Source organism: Pristiophorus japonicus, chromosome 11, assembly GCF_044704955.1.
Source record: "Pristiophorus japonicus isolate sPriJap1 chromosome 11, sPriJap1.hap1, whole genome shotgun sequence".
NCBI lineage: Eukaryota > Metazoa > Chordata > Chondrichthyes > Pristiophoridae > Pristiophorus > Pristiophorus japonicus.
The window spans coordinates 210,534,166-210,556,954 of NC_091987.1; the positions used below are offsets into that span (position 1 = coordinate 210,534,166).

At 49.1% G+C, this 22,789-nt stretch overlaps 1 protein-coding gene across 1 annotated transcript in view; it reads right to left on the reverse strand.

Annotated features, from left to right (window-relative positions):
• Window positions 1-22,789, reverse strand: part of LOC139275923 (ATP-binding cassette sub-family G member 4-like) — a 163,514-nt gene that overhangs the window by 45,414 nt on the left and 95,311 nt on the right. The window contains exons 3-4 of the mRNA XM_070893141.1: window positions 12,956-13,073; window positions 9,485-9,617 (exon numbers count right to left, since the gene is read on the reverse strand). Coding sequence (XP_070749242.1) covers window positions 9,485-9,617; window positions 12,956-13,073 — 251 coding nt within the window. The remainder of the gene's footprint in view (window positions 1-9,484; window positions 9,618-12,955; window positions 13,074-22,789) is intronic.

The following is a 22,789-nucleotide window of genomic DNA, read 5'->3' on the forward strand; positions in this document are numbered from 1 at the left end:
GCATCCTGGAGAAATTTTCGGAGGGAGATGATTGGGAAACTTTTGCGGAGCGACTCGACCAATACTTCGTGGCCAACGAGCTAGATGGGGAAGAGAGCACTGCCAAACGAAGGGCGATCCTCCTCACCGTCTGTGGGGCACCAACATATGGCCTCATGAAGAATCTGCTCATTCCAGCGAAACCCCCGGAGAAATCGTATGCCGATTTGTGCACACTGGTCCGAGAGCATTTGAACCCAAAGCCCTCCAAACCGTGGTCTAGGGTACACGTCGACTATGCAGGCCCGTTCTTGGGTAAAATGTTCCTTGTGGTTGTAGATGCGTACTCCAAGTGGATTGAATGTGAGATAATGTCGGCTAGCATGTCCGCTGCCACTACTGAAAGCCTGCGGGCCATGTTTGCCCCTCACAGCTTACCCGATGTCCTGGTGAGCGACAACGGGCCATGTTTTACCAGTGCTGAGTTCAAAGAATTCATGACACTTAACGGGATCAAACATGTCACATCTGCCCCGTTTAAACCAGCGTCCAATGGTCAGGCAGAGAGAGCAGTGCAAACCATCAAGCAAGGCTTGAAGAGGGTAACGGAAGGCTCACTGCCTATCCCGAGTCCTGCTTAGCTACCGCACGAGACCACATTCACTCACTGGGATCCCACCTGCTGAACTGCTCATGAAAAGAGCACTTAAGGCAAGGCTCTCGTTATTTCACCCTGATCGACATGAACAGGTAGAGAGCAGGCGACTTCAACAAAGTGCATACCATGATAGCGCAAATGTGTCATGCGAGATTGAAGTCAATGATCCTGTATTTGTATGAAATTATGGACAAGGTCCCAAGTGGATTCCCGGCACTGTCGTGGCCAAAGAGGGGAGCAGGATGTTTCGGGTCAAACTTTCAAATGGACTCATTCACCGGAAACACTTGGACCAAATCAAACTCAGATTCACGGACTACCCTGAGCAACCCACCTTGGACCCTACCTTTGTTGATCCCCCAACACACACACCAGTGGTAACCGACACCACGGTTGACCACGAAGCAGAACCCATCATCCACAGCAGCCCTGCAGGGCCCAACACACCAGGCAGCCCAGCAAGGCCAGCTGCACAGCAGCCCAGCGAGGGCCCAACAAATGATTCAACAACCCCAGCTTTCGCACCGAGACGATCAACCAGGGCAAGAAGGACCCCAGATCGACTCATTGTAAATAGTTACACTATTGACTTTGGGGGGGAATGTTGTTATATATGTATACTTGTATTTACTCTGTACAGCCACCAGAGGGCTAATTCCCCGGAGTCCTAAGGGATCCCACAATCCCTTGGGAGCACAGGTATTTAAGGAGGCTTCACAGGTTGGAGAGGCATTCTGGAGACCTGTAATAAAAGACTAAGGTCACACTTTACTTTGAGCTCACAATGTTCAGTCTGACTCGTTCTCCATACACAACAGATAGGATGTGTCCATCCTCAGGAATTAATGCCCCAATTAATCCTCAGAAATTGAAGGTTTCAATTCCACAGAGTCCCATAATTTCATTAGCAGGTCATTCACTCGGGTGGGGGAAAAAACCCACTAACGAACATTTTCCTGATTGTTGTCAAGAGTAATTTCACTCGCACACAAATGATCTAACAATTGTCCACACAGAAGTTTGAACCACATCCTGTACCCACCAATTAAGATCTCGGATATACAAGGGCGAGAGATTTGTTTGCGCCTCATTTGGGGCAGTAACCCAGGCGGAGCGAGACCTTTAGCGCCTCCCGCCCAGAAATTCATCAGAATCGGTTGAAGAGTTGCCAGGGGGCGATAAATCAGCCGTTGCACACCAGAGCTGGAGGGGCGATAATGAAAGTGTGATCGGTACATTCTGCGGGCCCATTGCGCATGCACCAAACTCCGAATCAGATCCCAGGAAAAGTCGAGTCTTAACGGCACGGCATAGTAATGCACCCGTTAAAAGTTTTCAAAATCACTTGTTTTCAAGCTGCGCTGTTGCGTCTGTCTGCCGCTGCAAACTGGGAGGATCACGCACCGTGCCGTGTGTAAACGTTGCACTGACTGTGACTCTCCGAGGGAAGCGCTTCCTCCTCCCTTTAAGTAGCCGGCAGTTAACGACTCTGCAAGCCTGCACCCACTGTTTTTCCAGACGGTGTTATTGATGGGCGCTCAATGAGGCGCACAGACCGAACTTGCCGACCGGTGAGCAAGCGTGGGCGTCGCACCAGGAATACGTCAGGATCGCACCGATTGTCAGCAGCCGGCTAATGGTTTGCGCCCCCGATGAGCCTTTAATGAATTTTCCGTCGGGGCACTAAACGCTGCGCGCCCGGTCGCGATGCTCTAACGCTCGCATTAACGCCCCCCGCTGGCCGCTAACTGAGACATTAGACAACCAAAAATCCAGCCCAAAGTGTTGGTCTTGCTCCAAACCCCTGCAGGGCACCTCAGACACCAGGGCTGTAATGTAACTGAGGAGACACTAAAAGAACGTGTCAGCCAGGGGTGAGGATGAGCGATCAGGCCAGGGATCGGAAAACTCTCAGCCGCTTGTATCAGTTAGTCGATGCTCAAGGGCACCCATGAGCTTCCCAGAAATGAGTAAGAGGAAATAAAAAATAAAAAGTACAAGCATAAATACAAGATAGCTATTAATAAATCCAATAGGGAAATAAGGATAACTCTCTTTGCTCAGAAAGTGGTTAGAATGTGGAACTCTCTGACACAGGAAGTGATTGAGGCAAATAGCTTATCTGCTTCCAAAAGCAAAAAAAGACAAATGTATGAGAAAAGGGAAGGGAAAGATAAGCTGAAAGACTGAAATGAGGCAGATGGAGGGGAAGGAAACTGATGTTTAGTATAATCATCATCATAGGCAGTTCCTCGAAACCGAGGAAGACTTGCTTCCACTCTAAAAGTGAGTTCTCAGGTGACTGAACAGTCTAATACGGGAATTACAGTCTCTGTCACAGGTGGGACAGACAGTGGTTGAAGGAAAGGGGTGGGTGGGGAGTCTGGTTTGCCGCACGCTCCTTCCGCTGCCTGCGCTTGTTTTCTGCACGCTCTCGGCGACAAGACTCGAGGTGCTCAGCGCCCTCCCGGATGCTCTTCCTTCACTTAGGGCAGTCTTTGGCCAGGGACTCCCAGGTGTCGGTGGGGATGTTGCACTTTATCAAGGATCGCCTACTGTGAAGGAGTTCCGAGTAGAGCGCTTGCTTTGGGAGTCTTGTGTCGGGCATGCGAACAATGTGGCCCGCCCAACGGAGCTGGTCGAGTGTGGTCAGTGCTTCGATGCTGGGGACTGGGGATGTTGACCTGATTGAGGACGCTAACATTGGTGTGGTTGTCCTCCCAGGGGATTTGCAGGATCTTGTGGAGTCTAAAGACCAGCACAGACTAGTTGGGCCGAATGGCCTGTTTCTGTGCTGTATAGTCTACGTAAAGTCTTTGTTTCAGTGAGTGGTTTAATCCAATATCTCTCAATATGCAATCAACACAAACAGTGAAGAAAGGGGATTTCAACAAAAGGACATCTTTCCTTGAGAAATATGTTCAATTTAAAATTTTGGGGGGAAATGGAAGCATTTCATAAATAAACTTTAGCACAGTTGTTTTTGAGGTTCTTGGAACAGGAGGAGGCCATTCAGCCCCTCGAGCCTGCTTTGCCATTCAATGAGACCATGGCGGATCTGCACCTCGACTCCATGTTCCCGACTTTGCTCCATGTAACTGCTGCATGTTGACTGAAGTGAGCTTCTGGCCACATGTCCGCAGCATAACTAAAACCGCTTGTTTCCACTTTCGTAACATCGCCCGTCTCCGCCCCCACCTCAGCTCATCTACTGCTGAAATCCTCAGACATGCCTTTGTTACCTCGAGACTTGACTACCCCAACGCACTCCTGGCCGGCCTCGCACATTCTACCCTACGTAAATTAGAGGTGATCCAAAACTCGGCTGCCCGTGTCCTAACTCACACCAAGTCCCACTCACCCATCACCCCCTGTGCTCGCTGACCTACATTAGTTCCCGGTTAAGCAACGCCTCGATTTCAAAATTCTCATCCTTGTTTTCAAATCCCTCCATGGCTTGCCCCCCTCCCTATCTCTGTAATCTCCTCCAGCCCCTCCCCCCCCCCGAAGTGCCTGTGCTCCTTTAATTTTGCCCTCTTGTGCATCCCTGATTGTAATCGCTCAACCGTCAGTGGTCATGCCTTCTGTTGCCGAGGGCCCAAGCTCTGGAACTCCCTGTCTAAACCTCTCCTTCTCTCGACCTCTCTTTCCTCCTTCGAGACACTCCTTAAAACCTACCTCTTTGACCAAGCGGCTCGGTGTCAAATTTTTAAAATCTCATAATACTCCTGTCAAACAACTTGGGACGTTTCACTATATTAAAAGCGCTATATAAAAATAAGTTGTTGTTGCTGTGATTAGTCAACAACTCCATTATCGTTGTATCTGCGACTGCCAGGATGGTAGGTGGAGAAGTAGATGGACCGTGATCTTTTTGTGTCTAGAAATTCCTATGTTGCTATGAATTACGTGAAATGCAGGGACTGTTTGGATGTAGCCAAACACTGCAGCCATTCTGTGCCTGCACCTTGTCAAAAACAGCAAGAATTAATCACGTTGTCTGTTTTTTCCTTGTTGGTGTTGGTTGAAGGAGGAACTTTGACCAAGGCACCAGGAGACTCCAATTATGGTTATCATTGCATCCCCTTGTTTTAATTTTACGAACATATGACTTCAAGAGGACATAGAGAGGATAGACGGACACGTGACAGATGAAATTTAGTGCAGAAGAGTGTGAAGTGATACATTTTGGTAGGAAGAAGGAGAGACAATATAAACTAAAGGGTACAATCCTAAAGCAGGTGCATGATCAGAGAGACCTGGGGGTATATGTGCACAAATCGTTGAAGGTGGCAAGGGCAGGTTGAGAAAGTGCTTTCAAAAAGCATATGGGATCCTGGGCTTCATAAATAGAGGCATAGAGTACAAAAGCAAGGAGGTTATGATGAACCTGTATAAAATACTGGTTCAGCCTCAAATAGAGTATTGTGTCCAATTCTGGGCACCGCATTTTAGGAAGAATGTGAAGGCCTTCGAGAAGTTTTACGAGAATGGTCCCAGGGATGAGGGACTTCAGTTACGTGGATAGACTGGAGAAGCTGGGGTTGTTCTCCTTGGAGCAGAGAAGGTTGAGACGGGATTTAATCGAGGTGTTCAAAATCATGAGGGGTCTGGACAGAGTAGATAGAGTGAAATTGTTCCCATTGGTGGAAGGGTTGAGAAACAGAGGTCACAGATTTACGGTGATTGGCAGAAGAACTAAAGGCGACATGAGGGAAAATCTTTTTACTCAGCGAGTGGTTGGGATCTGGAATGCGCTGCCTGAAAGGGTGGTGTAGGCAGACTCAATCGTGGCTTTCAAAAGGGAACTGGATAAGTATCTGAAGGAAAAAAATTGGCAGGGCTGTGGGGAAAGGACGGGGAAGTGGGACTAGCTGAAGTGCTCTTGCAGAGAACCGGCACGGGCTCGACGGGCCGAATGGCTTCCTTCTGTGCTGTAACCATTCGATGAAAGAGAGTGAGATGAGATCTTTAATCTCCACAAGAGCAGGCAGACACAACCTCGGTTTTCGACCTTATCCAAAATATGGCATCTCTGACAGCGCAGCACACCCTCAGTACTGAACTAGAGTGCGAGCCGACATCACGCACTGAAACCCACCATTTTCAAACTCAAAGGCAGGAGGGTCACCAGCTGAAGCAAGTTAACACCTGTCAAAGGTGCAACTTATGCATAGGACTTCCAAACTCAACTGGAACTGAGATGGCAGCCTCTAGGATAAATAGTTTTGATTGTGTCACAGTGCAGTGCAGTGCTGAGGGAGTGCTGCTCTCCGTCTTTCGGATGAGACATTAAACTGAGGCCCCGTCTGCATTTCTCAGGTGGACGTAAAAGATCCCATGGCACTATTTCGAAGAAGAGCAGGGGAGTTATCCCCGGTGTCCTGGCCAATATTTATCCCTCAATCAACATAACAAAAAAACAGAGTATCTGGTCATTATCACACTACTGTTTGTGGGAGCTTGCTGTGCGCAAGTTGGCTGCCGCGTTTCCTACATTACAACAGTGACTACACTCCAAAAGCACTTCATTGGCTGTAAAGCACTTTGGGACGTCCGGTGGTCATGAAAGGCACTATATAAATGTAACTCTTGCTTTCTTTCTATACATTATAATTTGATAAGTGTCATTCGAACTATCAGCCTCAATTTGGCTTTAGACGAATCGAATCCAAATTTTCAATTCATCTACAGTCCAAAAGGAAATGAGAATAACTCTCCACTGACCAATGGGAAGTCCTGAGGTCGTGGAAGGCGCTACAGGTTGTACCTCTCCAGTCCGGGACTCTCTGGTCCGGCATCATTCCCGGCGGGTGGGGCGCGACTCGCGCTGTGTCCTGGGGCTGGCTGCTCCTCTTCTCCTCTGTTGTTCCCTCCTTGGTCGGGTCGGCAAGGAGAGGGAGAGAGGAGCGTGGCGGCTGACTGAGGCACCGAAGCTGGGCTTGAGAAAATGATGCGCATGTGCAAAACGCGGCCGAGTCGTTGTCAGCAGCGTTGTCAGCAGATGCGGTGGGGCCTGGTCTCCAGTCATCTTGGACCCCCTTGCTGCTGGACCAAGACCTTGCTCCGTCAAGCCCGTGTGGTGGCTGGTGTGCAACGGCCACCCCGCGTTAAATGAATTCATGCACAGGCATCTTCCACCGTTAAAATGAGTGCATCAGTCACCTGAACACCTATGACGATGATGTCAGCACTATCCGGTAAGTCTCGGGTACTAATACAAAAGCAAGATACTGCGGATGCTGGAATCTGGAATAAAAACAGAGAATGCTGGAAATCTCAGCGGGTCAGGCAGCATCTGTGGAGAGAGAGAAACAGAGTTAACGTTTCGGGTCAATGACCGAAGTTCTGACGAAGGGTCATCGACCTGAAACGTTAACTTTGCTTCTCTCCACAGATGCTGCCTGACCTGCTGAGATTTCCAGCATTTTTTTTTGTTTTTGTTTAAGTCTAGGGTACTGCTGACAACTTTAGGGTTGGCGTGACCTCCCGTGGTCCGGAAAATTCACCGGTCAGGTCCCAAGGGTGCCGGACTGGAGAGGTACAACCTGTATTGTAAATGGAAGTGCTTCTTTCTTACGTGACACTGTCACTTGTGTGAACTATTCAACTTTGGCACTTGAGGCCAGATTTGGAGTGCCTGCTGGGGCTCGGGTTTCACCTTGAATTTTATTTTCCCCACGCGGAAGCCCTTTGCTGGAGGGATTTACTTGCATTCCCTTTGTGTCCCGTGCATTCTTTCCTCTTTTGTTTCTGGGGAATTGTAAAGCGGCGGTTGCATTTCAGCGCGCTGCTACTTGTTCTGGCCCACCTTCAATGACCAATTACTCCTGTGAAACTGGCACACAACAGTGTAAAAAAACACAAAACCAGCAGGTGGGTATGTGAGCGGGGGAAGCTGAATGCTCGCACGCTGATCTTTTTTGCACACTACTCCAACCCGCGAAGTGCATCAAGAGACACAGCACAGGCCATGCCTGGTCTTGCCTTCAATGGGTAATGTTACCCGGTGAATTGCTTTGCAATTCGCTTCTCTGGATCAGTAAACCCAAGACACGTACAATCAGACAGTCAATGTCACCATGGCTTTGAGGCTTCGTCTGCCTCTCAAAATCAAATGTTTAAAAGCCAAAGCAAGGGGGGGGTAATTGGGTGGCGGAGTGGGTTAGGACGCTCTCCCTTCAATCCCGTAGGACCTGGGTTTAAATCCCGTCCAGACAGATCGTGTGCGTATCTGTGCGGTGGCTTTAAGCATCCTCTGTGAGATTTGTTCGGTGAGAATCAAGTTTGGGCACAAATTTCCCTTCGCAGAGAAAACTTAGATTTATATAGCGCCTTTCACAACCACCGGACGTCTCAAAGGGCTTCACTGCCAATAAAGTACCTTTTGGAGTGTAGTTACTGTTGTGACGTGAGAAACGTGGCAGCCAACTTGCGCACAGCAAGCTCCCACAAACAGCAATGACCAGATAATCTCTTTTTGTTATGTTGATTGAGGAATAAATATTGGTCCCAGGACACCGGGGATAACTCCCCTGCTCTTCTTCGAAATAGTGCCATGGGATCTTTTATGTCCACCTGAGAGAGCACACGGAGCCTCGCTTTATCGTCTCATCCGAAAGACGGCACCTCCGACAGTGCAGTACAAACTCAGCACCGCACTACCTATATAAATAAAACTGGAGCTCTACAAACACAGGGTATTGAGTGCAGGAGGGAAAAAGGTTCAAGTGAAAATTGAAATGGAGGTAATTTTAACCCAACCGGTCTGGCGGGAAACTGGCGGGATTGGCTGGAACTTCTGGTTTACACCTGCCCAATAAGAACATAAGAAATAGGAACAGGAGTCGGCCATTTGGCCCCTCGAGCCTGCTCCGCCATTCAATAAGATCATGGCTGATCTGATCATGGACTCAGCTCCACTTCCCCGCCCGGTCTCCATAACCCTCCACTCCTTTATCGTTCAAAAATCTGTCTGTCTCCACCTTAAATATATTGAATGACCCAGCCTCCACAGCTCTCTGGGGCAGAGAATTCCACAGATTCGGGACCCTCTGAGAGAAGAAATTCCTCCTCATCTCAGTTTTAAATGGGCGCCCCCTTATTCTGAAACTGTGTCCCCTAATTCTAGATTCCCCCACGAGGGGAAACATCCTCCCTGCATTTACCCTGTCGAGCCCCCTCAGAATCTTATACGTTTCAATAAGATCGCCTCTCATTCTTCTAAACTCCAATCTCGCTCTTGTTGACTTCGATGGAGCGTAAAATTGGGCAGTGCAAAAACCAGCGCTGCTCCTGATCTCTTAAATATTCTGAAGAGCGGGTTCAAGTTAAAATTGCCTCCATGTTAATGATTCATTCCCTCGGGGTTCAATCTGTCGCCCCAGCTAGAGGTGTGCAGCTCCAGCAACGCATCCAGTTTAAAATTCTCATCCTGGTGTTCAAATCCCTTCATGGCCACGCCCCTCCGCAGCTCGGTGAACTCCTGCAGACTCACAGCCCTCCGAGATATCCGTGTTCCTGCCACACTGGCCACTTGTCCATCCCCCGATTTCCATCGCTGCACCGTTGGCAGCCGTGCCTTCAGCTGCCTGGGCCCTAAACTCTGGAATTCCCTCTCAAAACCTCTCTTCCTTTGAGCGGCTCCTTTAAACCTACCTCTTTGACCAAGCCTTTGGCTACCTGTCCTCGTGTCCCTTTCTTTGGCTCGCTGTTAATATTTTTGGACCGATTCCGCTCCTGTGAAGCGCCTTGGGATGGTGTTACCAAGTTAAAGGCGCTATATAAATGCAAGTTGTCGCTGTTGCTGGACACACAGGAAGTGGCGTGTCTGAGATGCGCACGTACCATCATGGCTTCCAGTACGGTGAGGTGCGGCAGGAGCATGTCATCTTGCATGATGTAACAGGACATCTTCCTGAACGTTCGCAGATCGCGGGGCTGCCCATTCACCAGGATCTGGCCTTTCATTCCCGTTTTCCTAAAAGGAGCAGGAAGAAAGTGTAAAAAAAACCAACATTTTTTATTACAAAATGTTTACAGCACAGAAACAGGTCATTCGGCCCAACAGCTTTATGGTCCCCAGAGCCGCCTCCCATTCCTCTTTATCTAATCTCATCAACGTATCCCTCTATTCCTTTCCCCCTCTATGCTTATCTAGCTTCCCCTTAAATTTATCTATACTGTTCACTTCAACTCATGACTCCCCAAAGCCTTTCCACCATCTACAAGGCACAAGTCAGGAGTGTGATGGAATCCTCTCCACTTGCCTGGATGAGTACAGCTCCAACAACACTCAAGAAGCTTAACACCATCCAGGACAAAGCAGGCCGCTTGATCGGCACCCCATCCACCACCTCAAACATTAACTCCCTCCACCACAAGTGTACCGTGGCTGCAGTGTGCACCATCTACAAGATGCACTGCAGCAACTCACCAAGGCTTCTTCGACAGCACCTCCTAAACCCACGACCTCTACCACCTAGAAGGACAAGGGCAACAGGCGCATGGGAACACCATCACCTCCAAGTTCCCCTCCGAGTCACACACCAAGCTGACTTGGAAATATATCGGCCGTTCCTTCATCGTCGCTGGGTCACAATCCTGGAACTCCCTCCCTAACAGCACTGAGGGAGCACCTTCACCACACGGACTGCAGCGGTTCAAGAAGGCGGCTCACCACCACCTTCTCGGGGGCAATTAGGGATGGGCAATTAGCAAGTTCCACATTCTAACCACTCTCTAGGTAAAGAACTTTCTTCTGAATTCCCTATTGGATTTATCAGTTACTATCTGAGAGTTGTGGCTCCTAGTTATGGTCTTACTCACAAGTAGAAATATCTTCTCTACATCGACCTATCATAATCTGAAAGCCCTCTATCAGCTTGCCCCTCAGTGATCTCTTCTAGAGTAAAGAGCTCCAGCTTATTCAATTTTTCCTGGTTGGTAGAACCTCTCTATTCTGGTAACTCCGCTCCCCACAAATCATTTCAATTCCGGTAGAAAATTTGATTCTTTTTTTTTTAAGGTTACTTCATCGAGTTGAGCAAACCCAAACCACCTCTACTTTAAAAATCAACCCTTCAGCCACAGACAGAACATAACTTTCTGTTACATGGGTATTATATATTTAGGCATTTGGGATTGAAAGTCATCGAAAGAGGTTTGTATTTAAAGGGGAAGTGTAGTCTACTGAATTGGCCTTTAGTTCTTGGTAGAAATGGAGGTAGCTGTGTTTTGAATGGTTGGGCTAAATTTTAGCACCCAAAAACGGGCGGGTTATGGTCGGGTCAGATGTTAAAATTTTTAAAAGTCTGAAACCTGACCCCAACCCACCTTTAACCCGTCCGCCTCCGGCTTTAGTGGAGGCGAGACAAGGGGCGGGTTAGCAATGAAATATTTTGATGAGGCTGGCAGCCTCTGATTTTAGCCATGAGGAAAGATTGTAAAAGCTGGGTTTGTTTTCTTTGGAACAGAGGAGGCTGAGGGGAGACCTTATTGAGGTGTATAAAATTATGAGGGGCCTGGATAGAGTGGATAGGAAGGACCTATTTCCCTTAGCAGAGGGGGTCAACAACCAGGGGGCATAGATCTAAATTGGTAGGAGGTTTAGAGGGGATTTGAGGGGAAATTCCTTCACCCAGAGGGTGGTGGGGGTCTGGAACTCACTGCCTGAAAGGGTGGTAGAGGCAGAAACCCTCACCACATTTAAAAAGTGCTTGGATATGCACCTGAAGTGCCGTAACCTACAGGGCTATGGACCCAGAGCTGGAAAGTGCGGTTAGGCTCTTTGTCGGCCGGCGTGGACACGATGGGCCAAAATGGCCTCCTTCCGTGCTGTAAATTTCTATGATTCTATGATTTCACCTTGCAGGTTTTACAGTGGGGGGGGCTAAAGGGAGATGAGGACAGCGTCGGGGAGATGGCAAGTGTCTTCACAGCATTGCTTGTGGGCCAGGAGGAGCAGGAGACCTCTCTTCAGACCCCCGCCCCACCCCCTATATAAAGACCACTGGGATAGGATACCCCCCGCCCCAGGTTGGGACCCCAGCCGCCCCCCCCGGGACCTAATTTAAGGGCCTGCTTTAGGCGGCCGCCAGGGATAACTGAAAAATGGCCTGCTCAAATATTGGGCCTCTTTGCACCAGTTCTGTGCCTGTAAAATGGGTACAAAAATGTTCAGTTTCCACCCCAGTATCTGTGGCAGGTTTGGGGTGCACAGATACAATGTGAGCACGCATGTCTTTACAATGGAGAGTTCGTGCACAGGCTGTGGACACTCAGTGGACAGCAGGTGGGTGAACATCTGATTCTACACCACCAATGATAAATGTGAGGGGTTACATTTTGGTTGGAAGAATAGGGAGATCACATATTGATTGGAGGGTGCGAGTCTGGGTGTGGTAGAGGAACAAAGGGAGCTCGGAGTACAAATACACAAATCACTAAAGGTTGAGACACAGATTAGCAAGACCATAAAAAAAGAAAACCAAGCACTAGGGTTTATTGCTAGAGGTATAGAATTGAAAAGTAGGGAAGTTATGCTAAACCTGTACTGAACCTTGGATAGACCACACTTAAGAGTACTGTGCACAGTTCTGGTCGCCATATTATAAAAAGGACATCGAGGCACTGGAGAGGGCGCAGAGAACATTTACAAGGATGGTACCAGAAATGTGAGGGTATACATATCAGGAAAGGATGAACAGGCTGGGTCTCTTTGCTCTTGAAAAAAGATAGCTGAGGGGTGACCTAATAGAGGTCTTTAAAATGCGCTCTTTAAAATGACGATAGGTTTTGATATCGAGTGAATACAGAGAGAATGTTTCCACTTGTGGGGAACAGCATAGAGGCCATCAATATAAGATAGTCACCAAGAAATCCAATCGGGGAATTCAGAAGAGTGGTGAGAATGTGGAACTCGCTGCCACAGGGAGGGGTTGAAGCGAATAGTATCGATGCATTTAAGGGGAGCTGGATAAACATATGAGGGAGAAGGGAACAGAGGGTTATGCTGATAGATTTAGATGAGGAAAGATAGGAGGAGGCTCGAGTGGAGCATAAACACTGGCATGGACTGGTTGGGCCAAATGGCCTGTTTCTGTGCTGTATATCCGGTGTAATGTAATCCGATGTAATTGCATGTTTGGCCCAAACTTGGAATGTTTTTCCCCCGAAATGTTTAATGAACTGCCTAAAATGTAGAAAATGATTATCTGCGTGACATTACTGAAGTTTTTTTATCTTCCCTCTGAAAGTGGATTACCACTGTGAGAACTCAAGAATCGATAGCAAAAGCATGTTATTTTTGTGACTCACCTGTATCCCGCCAGAATGTTCATGAAGGTCGACTTGCCAGCGCCTGAAGGACCCATAATCCCGATTAGCTCTCGACTGCAGAACCTTCCGGATAGGCATTTTAAGAGAGTCTTGTATCCTAAAAGGCAAAGTTGAATATGTGGGTCAGGAGCACAGCATTTCCTGGGCTGGACAGTGGGTGAACACTATGTTTTTTCACCTCTTGAACCATCATTTGAGTTCAGGATGGACAAATGTGTTTTTTTTAGTTGTATGGGGCCTATGTGAAAGGAGTTGGGCAGTCTCGTCCTTTGACCTTAGTCACTGTGTGCCCATAGCATAAAGCTGCTCCTAATTTTGCCCTAGGTTGTCAAGTGTCAGCTGTGGCTCAGTAGGTAGCACACTTGCCTCTGAGTCAAAAGGTTAAGAGTTCAAATCCCACTCCAGGGACTTGAGCACATAAATCTAGGCTGATGCTCCCAGTGCTGAGGGAGGAAAATATATCATGACATAAAGAAATCGGAGCAGGAGTAGGCCATACGGCCCCTTTGAGCCTGCTCTGCCATTTAATATGATAATGGCTGATCTGATCATGGACTCAGGTCCACTTCCCTGCCCTCTCTCCTTATCAGTTAAGAAACTGTCTATCTCTGTCTTAAATTTATTCAATGTCCTCGCTTCCACAGCTCTCTGAAGGCAGTGAATTCCACAGATTTACAATCCTCTGAGAGAAGAGATTCCTCCTCATCTCTGTTTTAAATGGGTGGCCCCTTATTCTAAGATTATGCCCCTTAGTTCTAGTCTCCCCCATCAGTGGAAACATCCACCTTGTCAAGACCCCTCACAATCTTATACGTTTCGATAAGATCACCTCTCATTCTTCTGAATTCCAATGAGTAGAGGCCCAACCTATTCAATCTTTCCTCATAAATCAACCCTCCATCTCCAGAATCAACCGAGTGAACCTTCTCTGAACTGCCTCCAAAGCAAGTATATCCTTTCGTAACTATGGAAACCAAAATTGTTCTCCCCTGTGTCCCAGCCAACATTTATCCCTCAAACATCATCACAAAAAAAACCCCAAATGATCTGGCAATTTCATTGGAGCTTGCTGTACGCAAAATTGCTGCTACATTGCAAGTGACTACACTTCAAAAGTACTTCATTGGCTGTAAAAAGCTTTGGGGAATTGTGAAAAGCGCGATCTAAATGCAGGTCTTTCTTTATCTTTGTTGGCCTTCCAGTGTGTTGTGCCACCTTGATCAAAGTGACCTCAAACAAGATGTGAGATCACACGACCACAGTCCCATTCTGATGAAGAAGGCTCTTTACTCCAGACTACTAACCCCGGCATCTCCCACATAGCTGGGTTCTCGGGTGAGTTCAGCGTCCCTGGTTCAATCACAGCTCCTGTGGCTTGAGCTGTTGGTCAACCACTGTGTGAAGAAATACATCCACCTGGCTGCTGGCCGAAACTTGCAACCTCGAGTCCTTTGCCCTCCTGCCCCGGCCGATCCCCAAAAACACCGCTAATGCTGCCGGTTGTGTCGCCAATTAACTGGCAACACCCTTAGCAGCAGGATGGCAGAAGAAAATAATTTTGCTTCTTCCTTCAAGATCCAGCGTTTGATGGTGGATGTCTCATCGTCGCAACCCTTGTGCGTGATGTAATCAAGATGAAATTGACCTCGGGCGATCCTTGCAAAGTTTGCCAATTACCTTTTGGTGAAGCTGCCACCCTCTTCAAGAGGCAAAGTAGCATGCCAACCAGAACGGAAAAATGGACATGTAGCCATCAATGCTCCCTCTAATTTTTTGGGGGGTGCGCAGCCTATTCAAATTCTCTCACATGCCCGATTTTGCCCGTTGAAAAGCTGGTGAGTGACCTGCACGGGACCTCCAGACCAATGTGCGGCCACACAGTTTAGCGGGAGCGCGGGTCTTCGATTCTCCTCGTGCATCTACAAGAATCCAATTACAGACTGCACAAGAACATAAGAATTAGGAACAGGAGTAGGCCATCTAGCCCCTCGAGCCTGCTCCGCCATTCAACAAGATCATGGCTGATCTGGCCGTGGACTCAGCTCCACTTACCCGCCCGCTCCCCGTAACCCTTAATTCCCTTATTGGTTAAAAATCTATCTATCTGTGATTTGAATACATTCAATGAGCTAGCCTCAACTGCTTCCTTGGGCAGAGAATTCCACAGATTCACGACCCTCTGGGAGAAGAAATTCCTTCTCAACTCGGTTTTAAATTGGCTCCCCCGTATTTTGAGGCTGTGCCCCCTAGTTCTAGTCTCCCCGACCAGTGGAAACAACCTCTCTGCCTCTCTCTCTGCCCTTTCATTATTTTAAATGCTCTGTCGGAATAGGTCGATTTACCCAACTACCCGCTCAGCCAGGAACAGGAATGTTGATGACCGAGTAAAAGAGGTAAAGTCCTACCCTAAAAAAAAATCTCTATATATTTATCTTCTACATAATTTATATTTACAATGTATTGGGATACATTCAGACACCATCAAATAGATGCTGGTTTGCAAAAACCTGCGGAAAACGTCTTGGAAAATAATGACACTCTTTTCAAACGCTGTTACGGGAAGGAAGATCATTTTGGGACATTCTGGCCTCTTCGATTGTGTGGAGGCTGTTAAATGAGCCATGTAATGTAGAGCGGTTCTGGTGACATGCTGATGGGTCAGAAGACCTTGTGCTCAGCTGCCACGAGACATGATTGAGTGAGCTACCTTAACATTTGGATTAAATAGTCCTTCACGGTTACTTTAAGCTGGTGATTTTCTAACTCTCTGCTGGTTAAAGATTGCAGAATGTCAGTACGCCGTCGTCAAGGCCAGAATGCCTCTTCCTGTGACTTGCAACCAGCTGTCCTGTGCTGTGCTGATGGCTCTTTTTGGTAGTTTGAACATTAAGTTTTGAACTGGCCATGCGGTGGTATAATTGGGCATTATCAATGACTTCAGCATCTCTGAGTTAGGGAAGGGGGTGGGGGGGTGAGGGGGCAGGGGAATATCAGCCAGTGTTTCCTGTCCTGATCAGTACCCCGTGACCCTTGCTACAATTTGTACTTCTCTGTGTATGGACATCAGGTGTTGATTGGATCAGGGTCAGCTGTGATGCATCATCATCATCATAGGCAGTCCCTCGAAATCGAGGAAGACTTGCTTCCACTCTAAAAGTGAGTTCTCAGGTGGCTGTACAGTCCAATATGGGAATTACAGCCTCTGTCACAGGTGGGACAGACAGTGGTTGAAGGAAAGGGGTGTCTGGTTTGCCGCACGCTCCTTCCGCTGCCTGCGCTTGATTTCTGCATGCTCTAGGCGACGAGATGCGAGGTGCTCAGCGCCCTCCCAGATACTCTTCCTCCACTTAGGGTGGTCTTTGGCCAGGGATTCCCAGGTGTCGGTGGGGGTGTTGCACTTTATCAAAGAGGCTTTGAGGGTGATACATGCTATAATTGGCAGCTGTGGCTCAGTGGGCAGCACACTCACCTCTGAGTCAGAAGGTTGTAGGTCAAGTCCCACTCCAGACACTTGAGCACAAAAATCTAGGCTGACACTCCCAGTGCAGTGCTGAGGGAGTGCTGCACTGCTGGAGGTGCCATCTTTTGGATGAGACGTTAAACCGAGGCCCCGTCTGCCCTCTCAAGTGGATGTAAAAGATCCCATGGCACTATTTCGAAGAAGAGCAGCAGAGTTTTTCCCGGTGTCCTCGCCAATATTTATCCCTCAATCAACATAAGAAAAACAGGTCATTATCTCATTGCTGTTTGTGGGAGCTTGCTGTGCACAAATTTGCTGTTGCATTTCCATTACAACAGCGACTACACTTCAAAAAGTACTTAATTGGCTGTAATGCACTTTGGGACATCCGGTGGTTATGCAAGGCGCTATACAAATGCAAGTCTTTCTTTTCCAGTCAAAGAGCCCGCATACACTCATCAGCTGGGCTCACACTTTAAGAATACGGACAAGGTGCCTGGAGGGGTGCTGAGGTCTATGGATCCATGCCCCTCAGGGAAGAAAGAGAAAAATGTCTATATAAAACTTAATGTTGATTTTCCGTGATGCAATTGAGGGCCAACAGTAAGCTGCTGATGGGAGAGAGCTGGCAGGATTGCTGATCTGCTCTTAAACACTTTGCTGTCCTTAAACCAGACAAAATCTGAACATTTTCAATTAGGTGCAAACAGCGAACTGTGTGTCAGTGTAGGAGCAGATCTTGGTATTCGTTTAAGGTTCTCAGCTTCTCCATTACTTCATCGATGGGAAGATGATGACATCATTGTGCAGTGCCAGGAATAAAAGTGCCAACGCTGATCTACTGCCAGAAAGTTTAGCTGCAACATGAAAGGAGTGGGAAATGAGACAGAGTGGGCAACACCTGATTCCCCATGAGGCCATCAGTATAAACGACACGAACTATCGGGCAGAAATCTCCATTTGTAGATAAGACTATTCAAATTACATCACTTGGGGTGGCAATAGTGCGGTGTGTTATTAGGAACGGGTGCATTGACATATTAACTCGGTTCAGATGATTCAAGGAGTTGAAAGAATAGACAGAAACTATCGGGGTGAAATTGCCCCTTGTTATAGCCGCGTTAGCGCCTCCCGGGACAGTTTTCGCCCCGGGGAGTGGGGCGCTTCCGCCTCCCGGGAAATTGCCTGGGAGAGTGCGGAGGATCTGGCACAGCAGCGCAACCGGCAATGACATCATCGGTGTGCTCACCGACTGCTCACCGCCCCGCCCTGACTCCACACCGCCCCCCCGCAGCGTCCCCTCACTGCCCCGCCCCCTCACTGCCCCCGCCCCGACCCCTCACTGCCCCCGACCCCTCACTGCCCCCGCCCCGACCCCTCACTGCCCCCGACCCCTCACCGCCCCGGCACGCTGTTACTGGCCTTGGTGACACGCTGCCCTGGTGGCCCAGTGGTGGACATCAGGGGCTGTGCAGAGTGTGCAGCGACCCTCCCCTTTAATCGTAGGGGAGGGGTGTTGAAGCATGACAGCGCTAGGCGGAGCATCCGCGAAGCGCCCCGGGACCCGCCCCTACAGGAAGCAGAGTGCCGGAGAATGCATTAAGGGCAATTCCGCGCCGGGCGCTAAAAGTCCCGGCTCTGGAAGGTTACCGCCACCAATTGGGGTGTGGGGCAATTTCGCCCCATATACCCTCTGGTGGGGGGAGTCCAGAACAAGGAGGCATAACATTAAAATTACAGCCAGGCCGTTCGGCAATGATGTCAGGAAGCACTTCTTCACACAAAGGGCAGTGGAAGTGTGAAACTTTCCATCTCCTCAAAAATATCGGCTGAGGCCAAGAGTCAACTGAAAATTTCTAAACTGAGCTTGATCGGTTTTTGTCGCATATGAAACCAAGACTGTCATGTATTTCACCATCTTGCAATGACAATAGTTATATAACTGTAACTCCTGTACACTGTAGCTGTACCCTTGAAATGCACACCCTGACCACAGGGGGTGAACTTGCGGGAGACACTCCTCACCTGGGTTTCCAGGTATAAAAGGGGAGGTCCCACCCAGGGTCAGCGCTCTTTGGTCCTGGGAATAAAGTGAAGGTCACAGAGTGACCGTGTCTGATATATACATGCCTCGTGTGAGTTTGTAACAAGGTGCAGAGACACTACAAAGACTGGTAGCTGGAGTTAAGATGCAGATCAGCCATGATCTAATTGAATGCTTGAGGAGCTGAATGGCCTACTCTCAATATTCCCTCTAATCTTTTTGCGTGCACTACAGCAACTCGCCAAGGCTTCTTCGGCAGCACCTGCCAAACCCGCGATCTCTAAGAATAAGGGCAGCAGGCGCATGGGAACACCACCACCTCCAAGTTCCCCTCCAAGTCACACACCATCCGGACTTGGTAAATATATCGGCCGTTCCTTCATCGTCACTGGGTCAGAATCCTGGAACTCCCTCCCCAACAGCACTGTGGGAGCACCTTCACCACACAGACTGCAGCGGTTCAAGATGGCGGCTCACCACCACCTTCTCGAGGGCAATTAGGGACGGGCAATAAATGCCGGCCTTGCCAGCGACACCCACATCCCAGGAAGTAATTAAATAAAATGCAGGCTGTGCGGAATCCCTGGATCGCTCCGTGGCCGCACAGCTTAAAGGGAATGTTGCCGAATCCTGTTCCTCTATTCTTGGGCTGCGTCCATTTGTACTAACTGAAAGGCAACTATTTCTCTGATTGGCTCCCCACTTTCACATGACCTACTGCTGATTGGTCCTCTTGGAGGATAAGTCACACCCTGAGGTTCCTCTTGAATGTTTAACTGGAACCGCCCAGGTCCAAGTTCTGAGTGACTTTCCAATTTGTAATTCGATCCATTTTGACTTCCGAAGCGACAGAGGATAGATCTCCCCAAAAGCCACCAAGTTCCAGCCGAAGTCCCTTACCCCGGCGCAAGTGCATGACCTCCCCCGCCGCCCCCCCCCCCCCCACCCCACCGTCATAGATGGGGCATTGTGTGCGGATTGTTAACAGGTTTATTGGGTATGATGTGTCAGTATCGTGACTTCTGGATTTCATCCACTCCAGCGATGTCGATATAAAGAGGGTTGAAAGAACGTGATTTATCTTCTCTGAGCTTCCTCTCTTCCCACACCCACCCCCCTCCCCAAACAGCTTCTCTCTCTCTCTTCCCGCCCTTCCGCTGACTCTCTCTGCCCACCGCTCTCCCCCCGGCTCAGGGCTTGGGGCGGCCCAGCGGGGAGCTCGGGGCTTGGGGCGGCCCAGCGGGGAGCTCGGGGCTTGGAGTGGCCCAGCGGGGAGCTCGGGACCCAGCGGCTCAGAAGGCAACGTGATGTTCGGAGCTGGTTCCGATGCGTGCGCAGAAAAGGGTTCGTGTAAACTGCACTGGGGGGAGCAGAGTCAGAGACTCTGCTCCCCCCAGTGCAGTTTACACTAACCCTTGTCCTAACTTGCTTCTGTGCATATGTCGGGAGATGCACGCACAGAAGGGCAAGTTAGAACAGTCACTGCGATATTCTTGCAACATCCTATGTCTGCCATTTTAAGTTAAGCTATTTATTTCAACTTGTTCGCAGGGTGGTGATTAGTCCCCCTCGAAGTTCTCCTGTCCAAGCCCATGATATATTGCCCCAGATGCAACTTTAGTTATGTGGAGAGATTGGAGAAGCATAAACGCACTATCTGAAAGGGCGGTGGAATCAGATTCTCTCGGAACTTTCAAAAGGCAATTGGACATGTATTTGAAGCGGACTCATTTGCAGGGTTATGGGGAAAAATCTGGGGTGTGGATGGTGTAATGTATACACCTGTGAGTAGAGCTGTTGAAGAGCCAGGGTGTCCCTGGAGATGGAGCAGGCGATGTCCACCGGTGCGCTCGAGACCTTGCGCGAGAGGTGGGCACCGGAGGGACTGGAGTACATCATCACCCCCGGCAACCAAATTTTAATTTGATTTGACAAGGTTGCATTGTTAATTTGTGGGTTATGGTGCCCTTACAAAAGGGGGCACTTGATTTAATGTTATACAAAATTGTTGTAGAGCTGTCGAGTTGGGAGTGGCATAGCCAATCGCGTGATGTTCACAAGACTCAATAAAACCCCAGCCAGTTGGGTTTGGGGGACCCACGATGAGGCAGGTGGCTGTGAGCCTGGTGTATGAACTGGTAATGTGTAGTGTGATTGTTAAGCCTTTTGCTAATAAACCAACTAGTTCTTAATAGCAATGTGTTGCTATGAATTCTTAAGCAAAGAACCCATGAAGCAAATACATTAAAGGGACTAAATTGAATGGCTTTTACAAAGGGCCAACACAGGCTCGGCGGGCAGAAAGGCCTCTGGAAGATTCGATGGATCTAAGGATTAATGATGTAAAACACACTCGATGGTATTCCAGGTCACAGCTCACAAGTGACAGTGCTGTACTTAGGGAACGGTACCTCACTTCGAGTTCGATACGAGGGACTGCCTATGATGATGACGACGACTAATAGACAACAAATTCATCAACAAGGTAGAGGATCTTCCAGGAATGAGACAGTCATTAGTATTTGTGTGGAGACATGATAGGTTTGTCATGTCAGGATCTGCAGTGATGTGTGTGTTACCGACAAACAAATTCATTATTGCCCTCGTGTGTGAATTGAAAATTCATCCGAAAATAACAGTACAGGTTGGGCCTCCTTTATAGGGCACCACCCCACGTCTGGCCGGGGTGGGGGGGGGGGGGGCGCATACGCAGAATGTGGCCAACCTCCACCCCGACACTCGTCCCGCCCAGGGCACCGACCTCCTCCCCCCTTCCCCCCCCAGCCCTCCGGCTGACCTCCCTTTATCTGGCAAAATCCCTTATTCGGCACAGGCCAGGTCCCAAGGATGTCGGATAAGGGAGCTTCAACCTGTAATTACAAATCTTCCCTGTGTTTGAGCTGATCCATGACTATGCGATACAGAAGTCCAATTACGTCTCTTCTGCTGCAATGGTCACCCCCCCCCCCCCCCTTTCTTCTCTGAGCTCTTATATTAATAGAAATAATATTTATGACACTGATAGAGTATGCAATCTGGCAGCTATGCTCTCAAGGACTGGCACTGAAAGAGAGGTGAGCGTAGCTGTTGTGGTGATTTATATCGAACTTCAACCCCTCAAAGCTTTCCATTAGTAAAATGGAATGTGTTATATCTTGAATAAAGAGTCAGACTAGATACTGCGAGCTCAAAGTAAGGTGTGGCCGTCGTCCTTTATTTCAGATCTCAGAGCGCCTCTCCAGCCTGTGAGGCCTCCTTATATACAGGTGCTCCCAAGGGATTGTGGGATCCCTTGGGACTCCAGGGGATGAGACCTCTGGTGGTTAGACATGGTATTTCAGATTTGCATACACAAGAGAATGCATTTGAAACACTAACTTATCAATAGAGAGAATAACGCATCGGAACAGATCTTGACTAGGTGATGCTGAGTAACACACTCAGTGACGTAATGACTTGCGTTTATATCGTGGGTTTGATGCCCCACAATGGGGCGGGAGTCGGGAGCGAGGGAAGAGAGAAATGCAGGAAATAGGAGTGAAGGAACGGGCATGGGTGGGAGTGTGAGGGGAGGTAACCAACAGCCTGCTCACAAAGTTGTGTTCGACCCGAGAGCTTGGTCCAGAAATAGCGGTCGGAGGATTCTCGCGGGCGGCCGCCTCCGACCGCAAATAAAGCCAGGAAAGGACCCAGTGGTCCCGGAGGAACGAGCACTTCCACTCCGAGGCCCACCACAGAGCCCCACGCCTCATCACCATAGGCAGTCCCTCGGAATCGAGGAAGACTTGCTTCCACTCTTAAAATGAGTCCTTAGGTGGCTGAACAGTCCAATACGAGAGCCACAGTCCCTGTCACAGGTGGGACAGATAGTCGTTGAGGGTAAGGGGTGGGTGGAACAGGTTTGCTGCTCGTTCCTTCCGCTGCCTGCGCTTGATTTCTGCATGCTCTCAGCGATGAGACTCGAGGTGCTCAGCGCCCTCCCGGATGCTCTTCCTCCACTTAGGGCGGTCTTCGGCCAGGGACTCCCAGGGGTCAGCAGGGATGTTGCACTTTATCAGGCTTTGAGGGTGTCCCTGTAACGTTTCCTCTGCCCACAGAAGCCTTTTACTTTTGTTTGCCATGAAGGAGTTGCGACTAGAGCACTTGCTTTGGGAGTCTCGTGTCTGGCATGCGGACAATGTGGCCTGCCCAGCGGAGCTGATCAAGTGTGGTCAGTGCTTCGATGCTGGGGATGTTGGCCTGGTCGAGGACGCTAATGTTGGTGCGTCTGCCCTCCCAGGGGATTTGTAGGATCTTGCAGAGACATCGG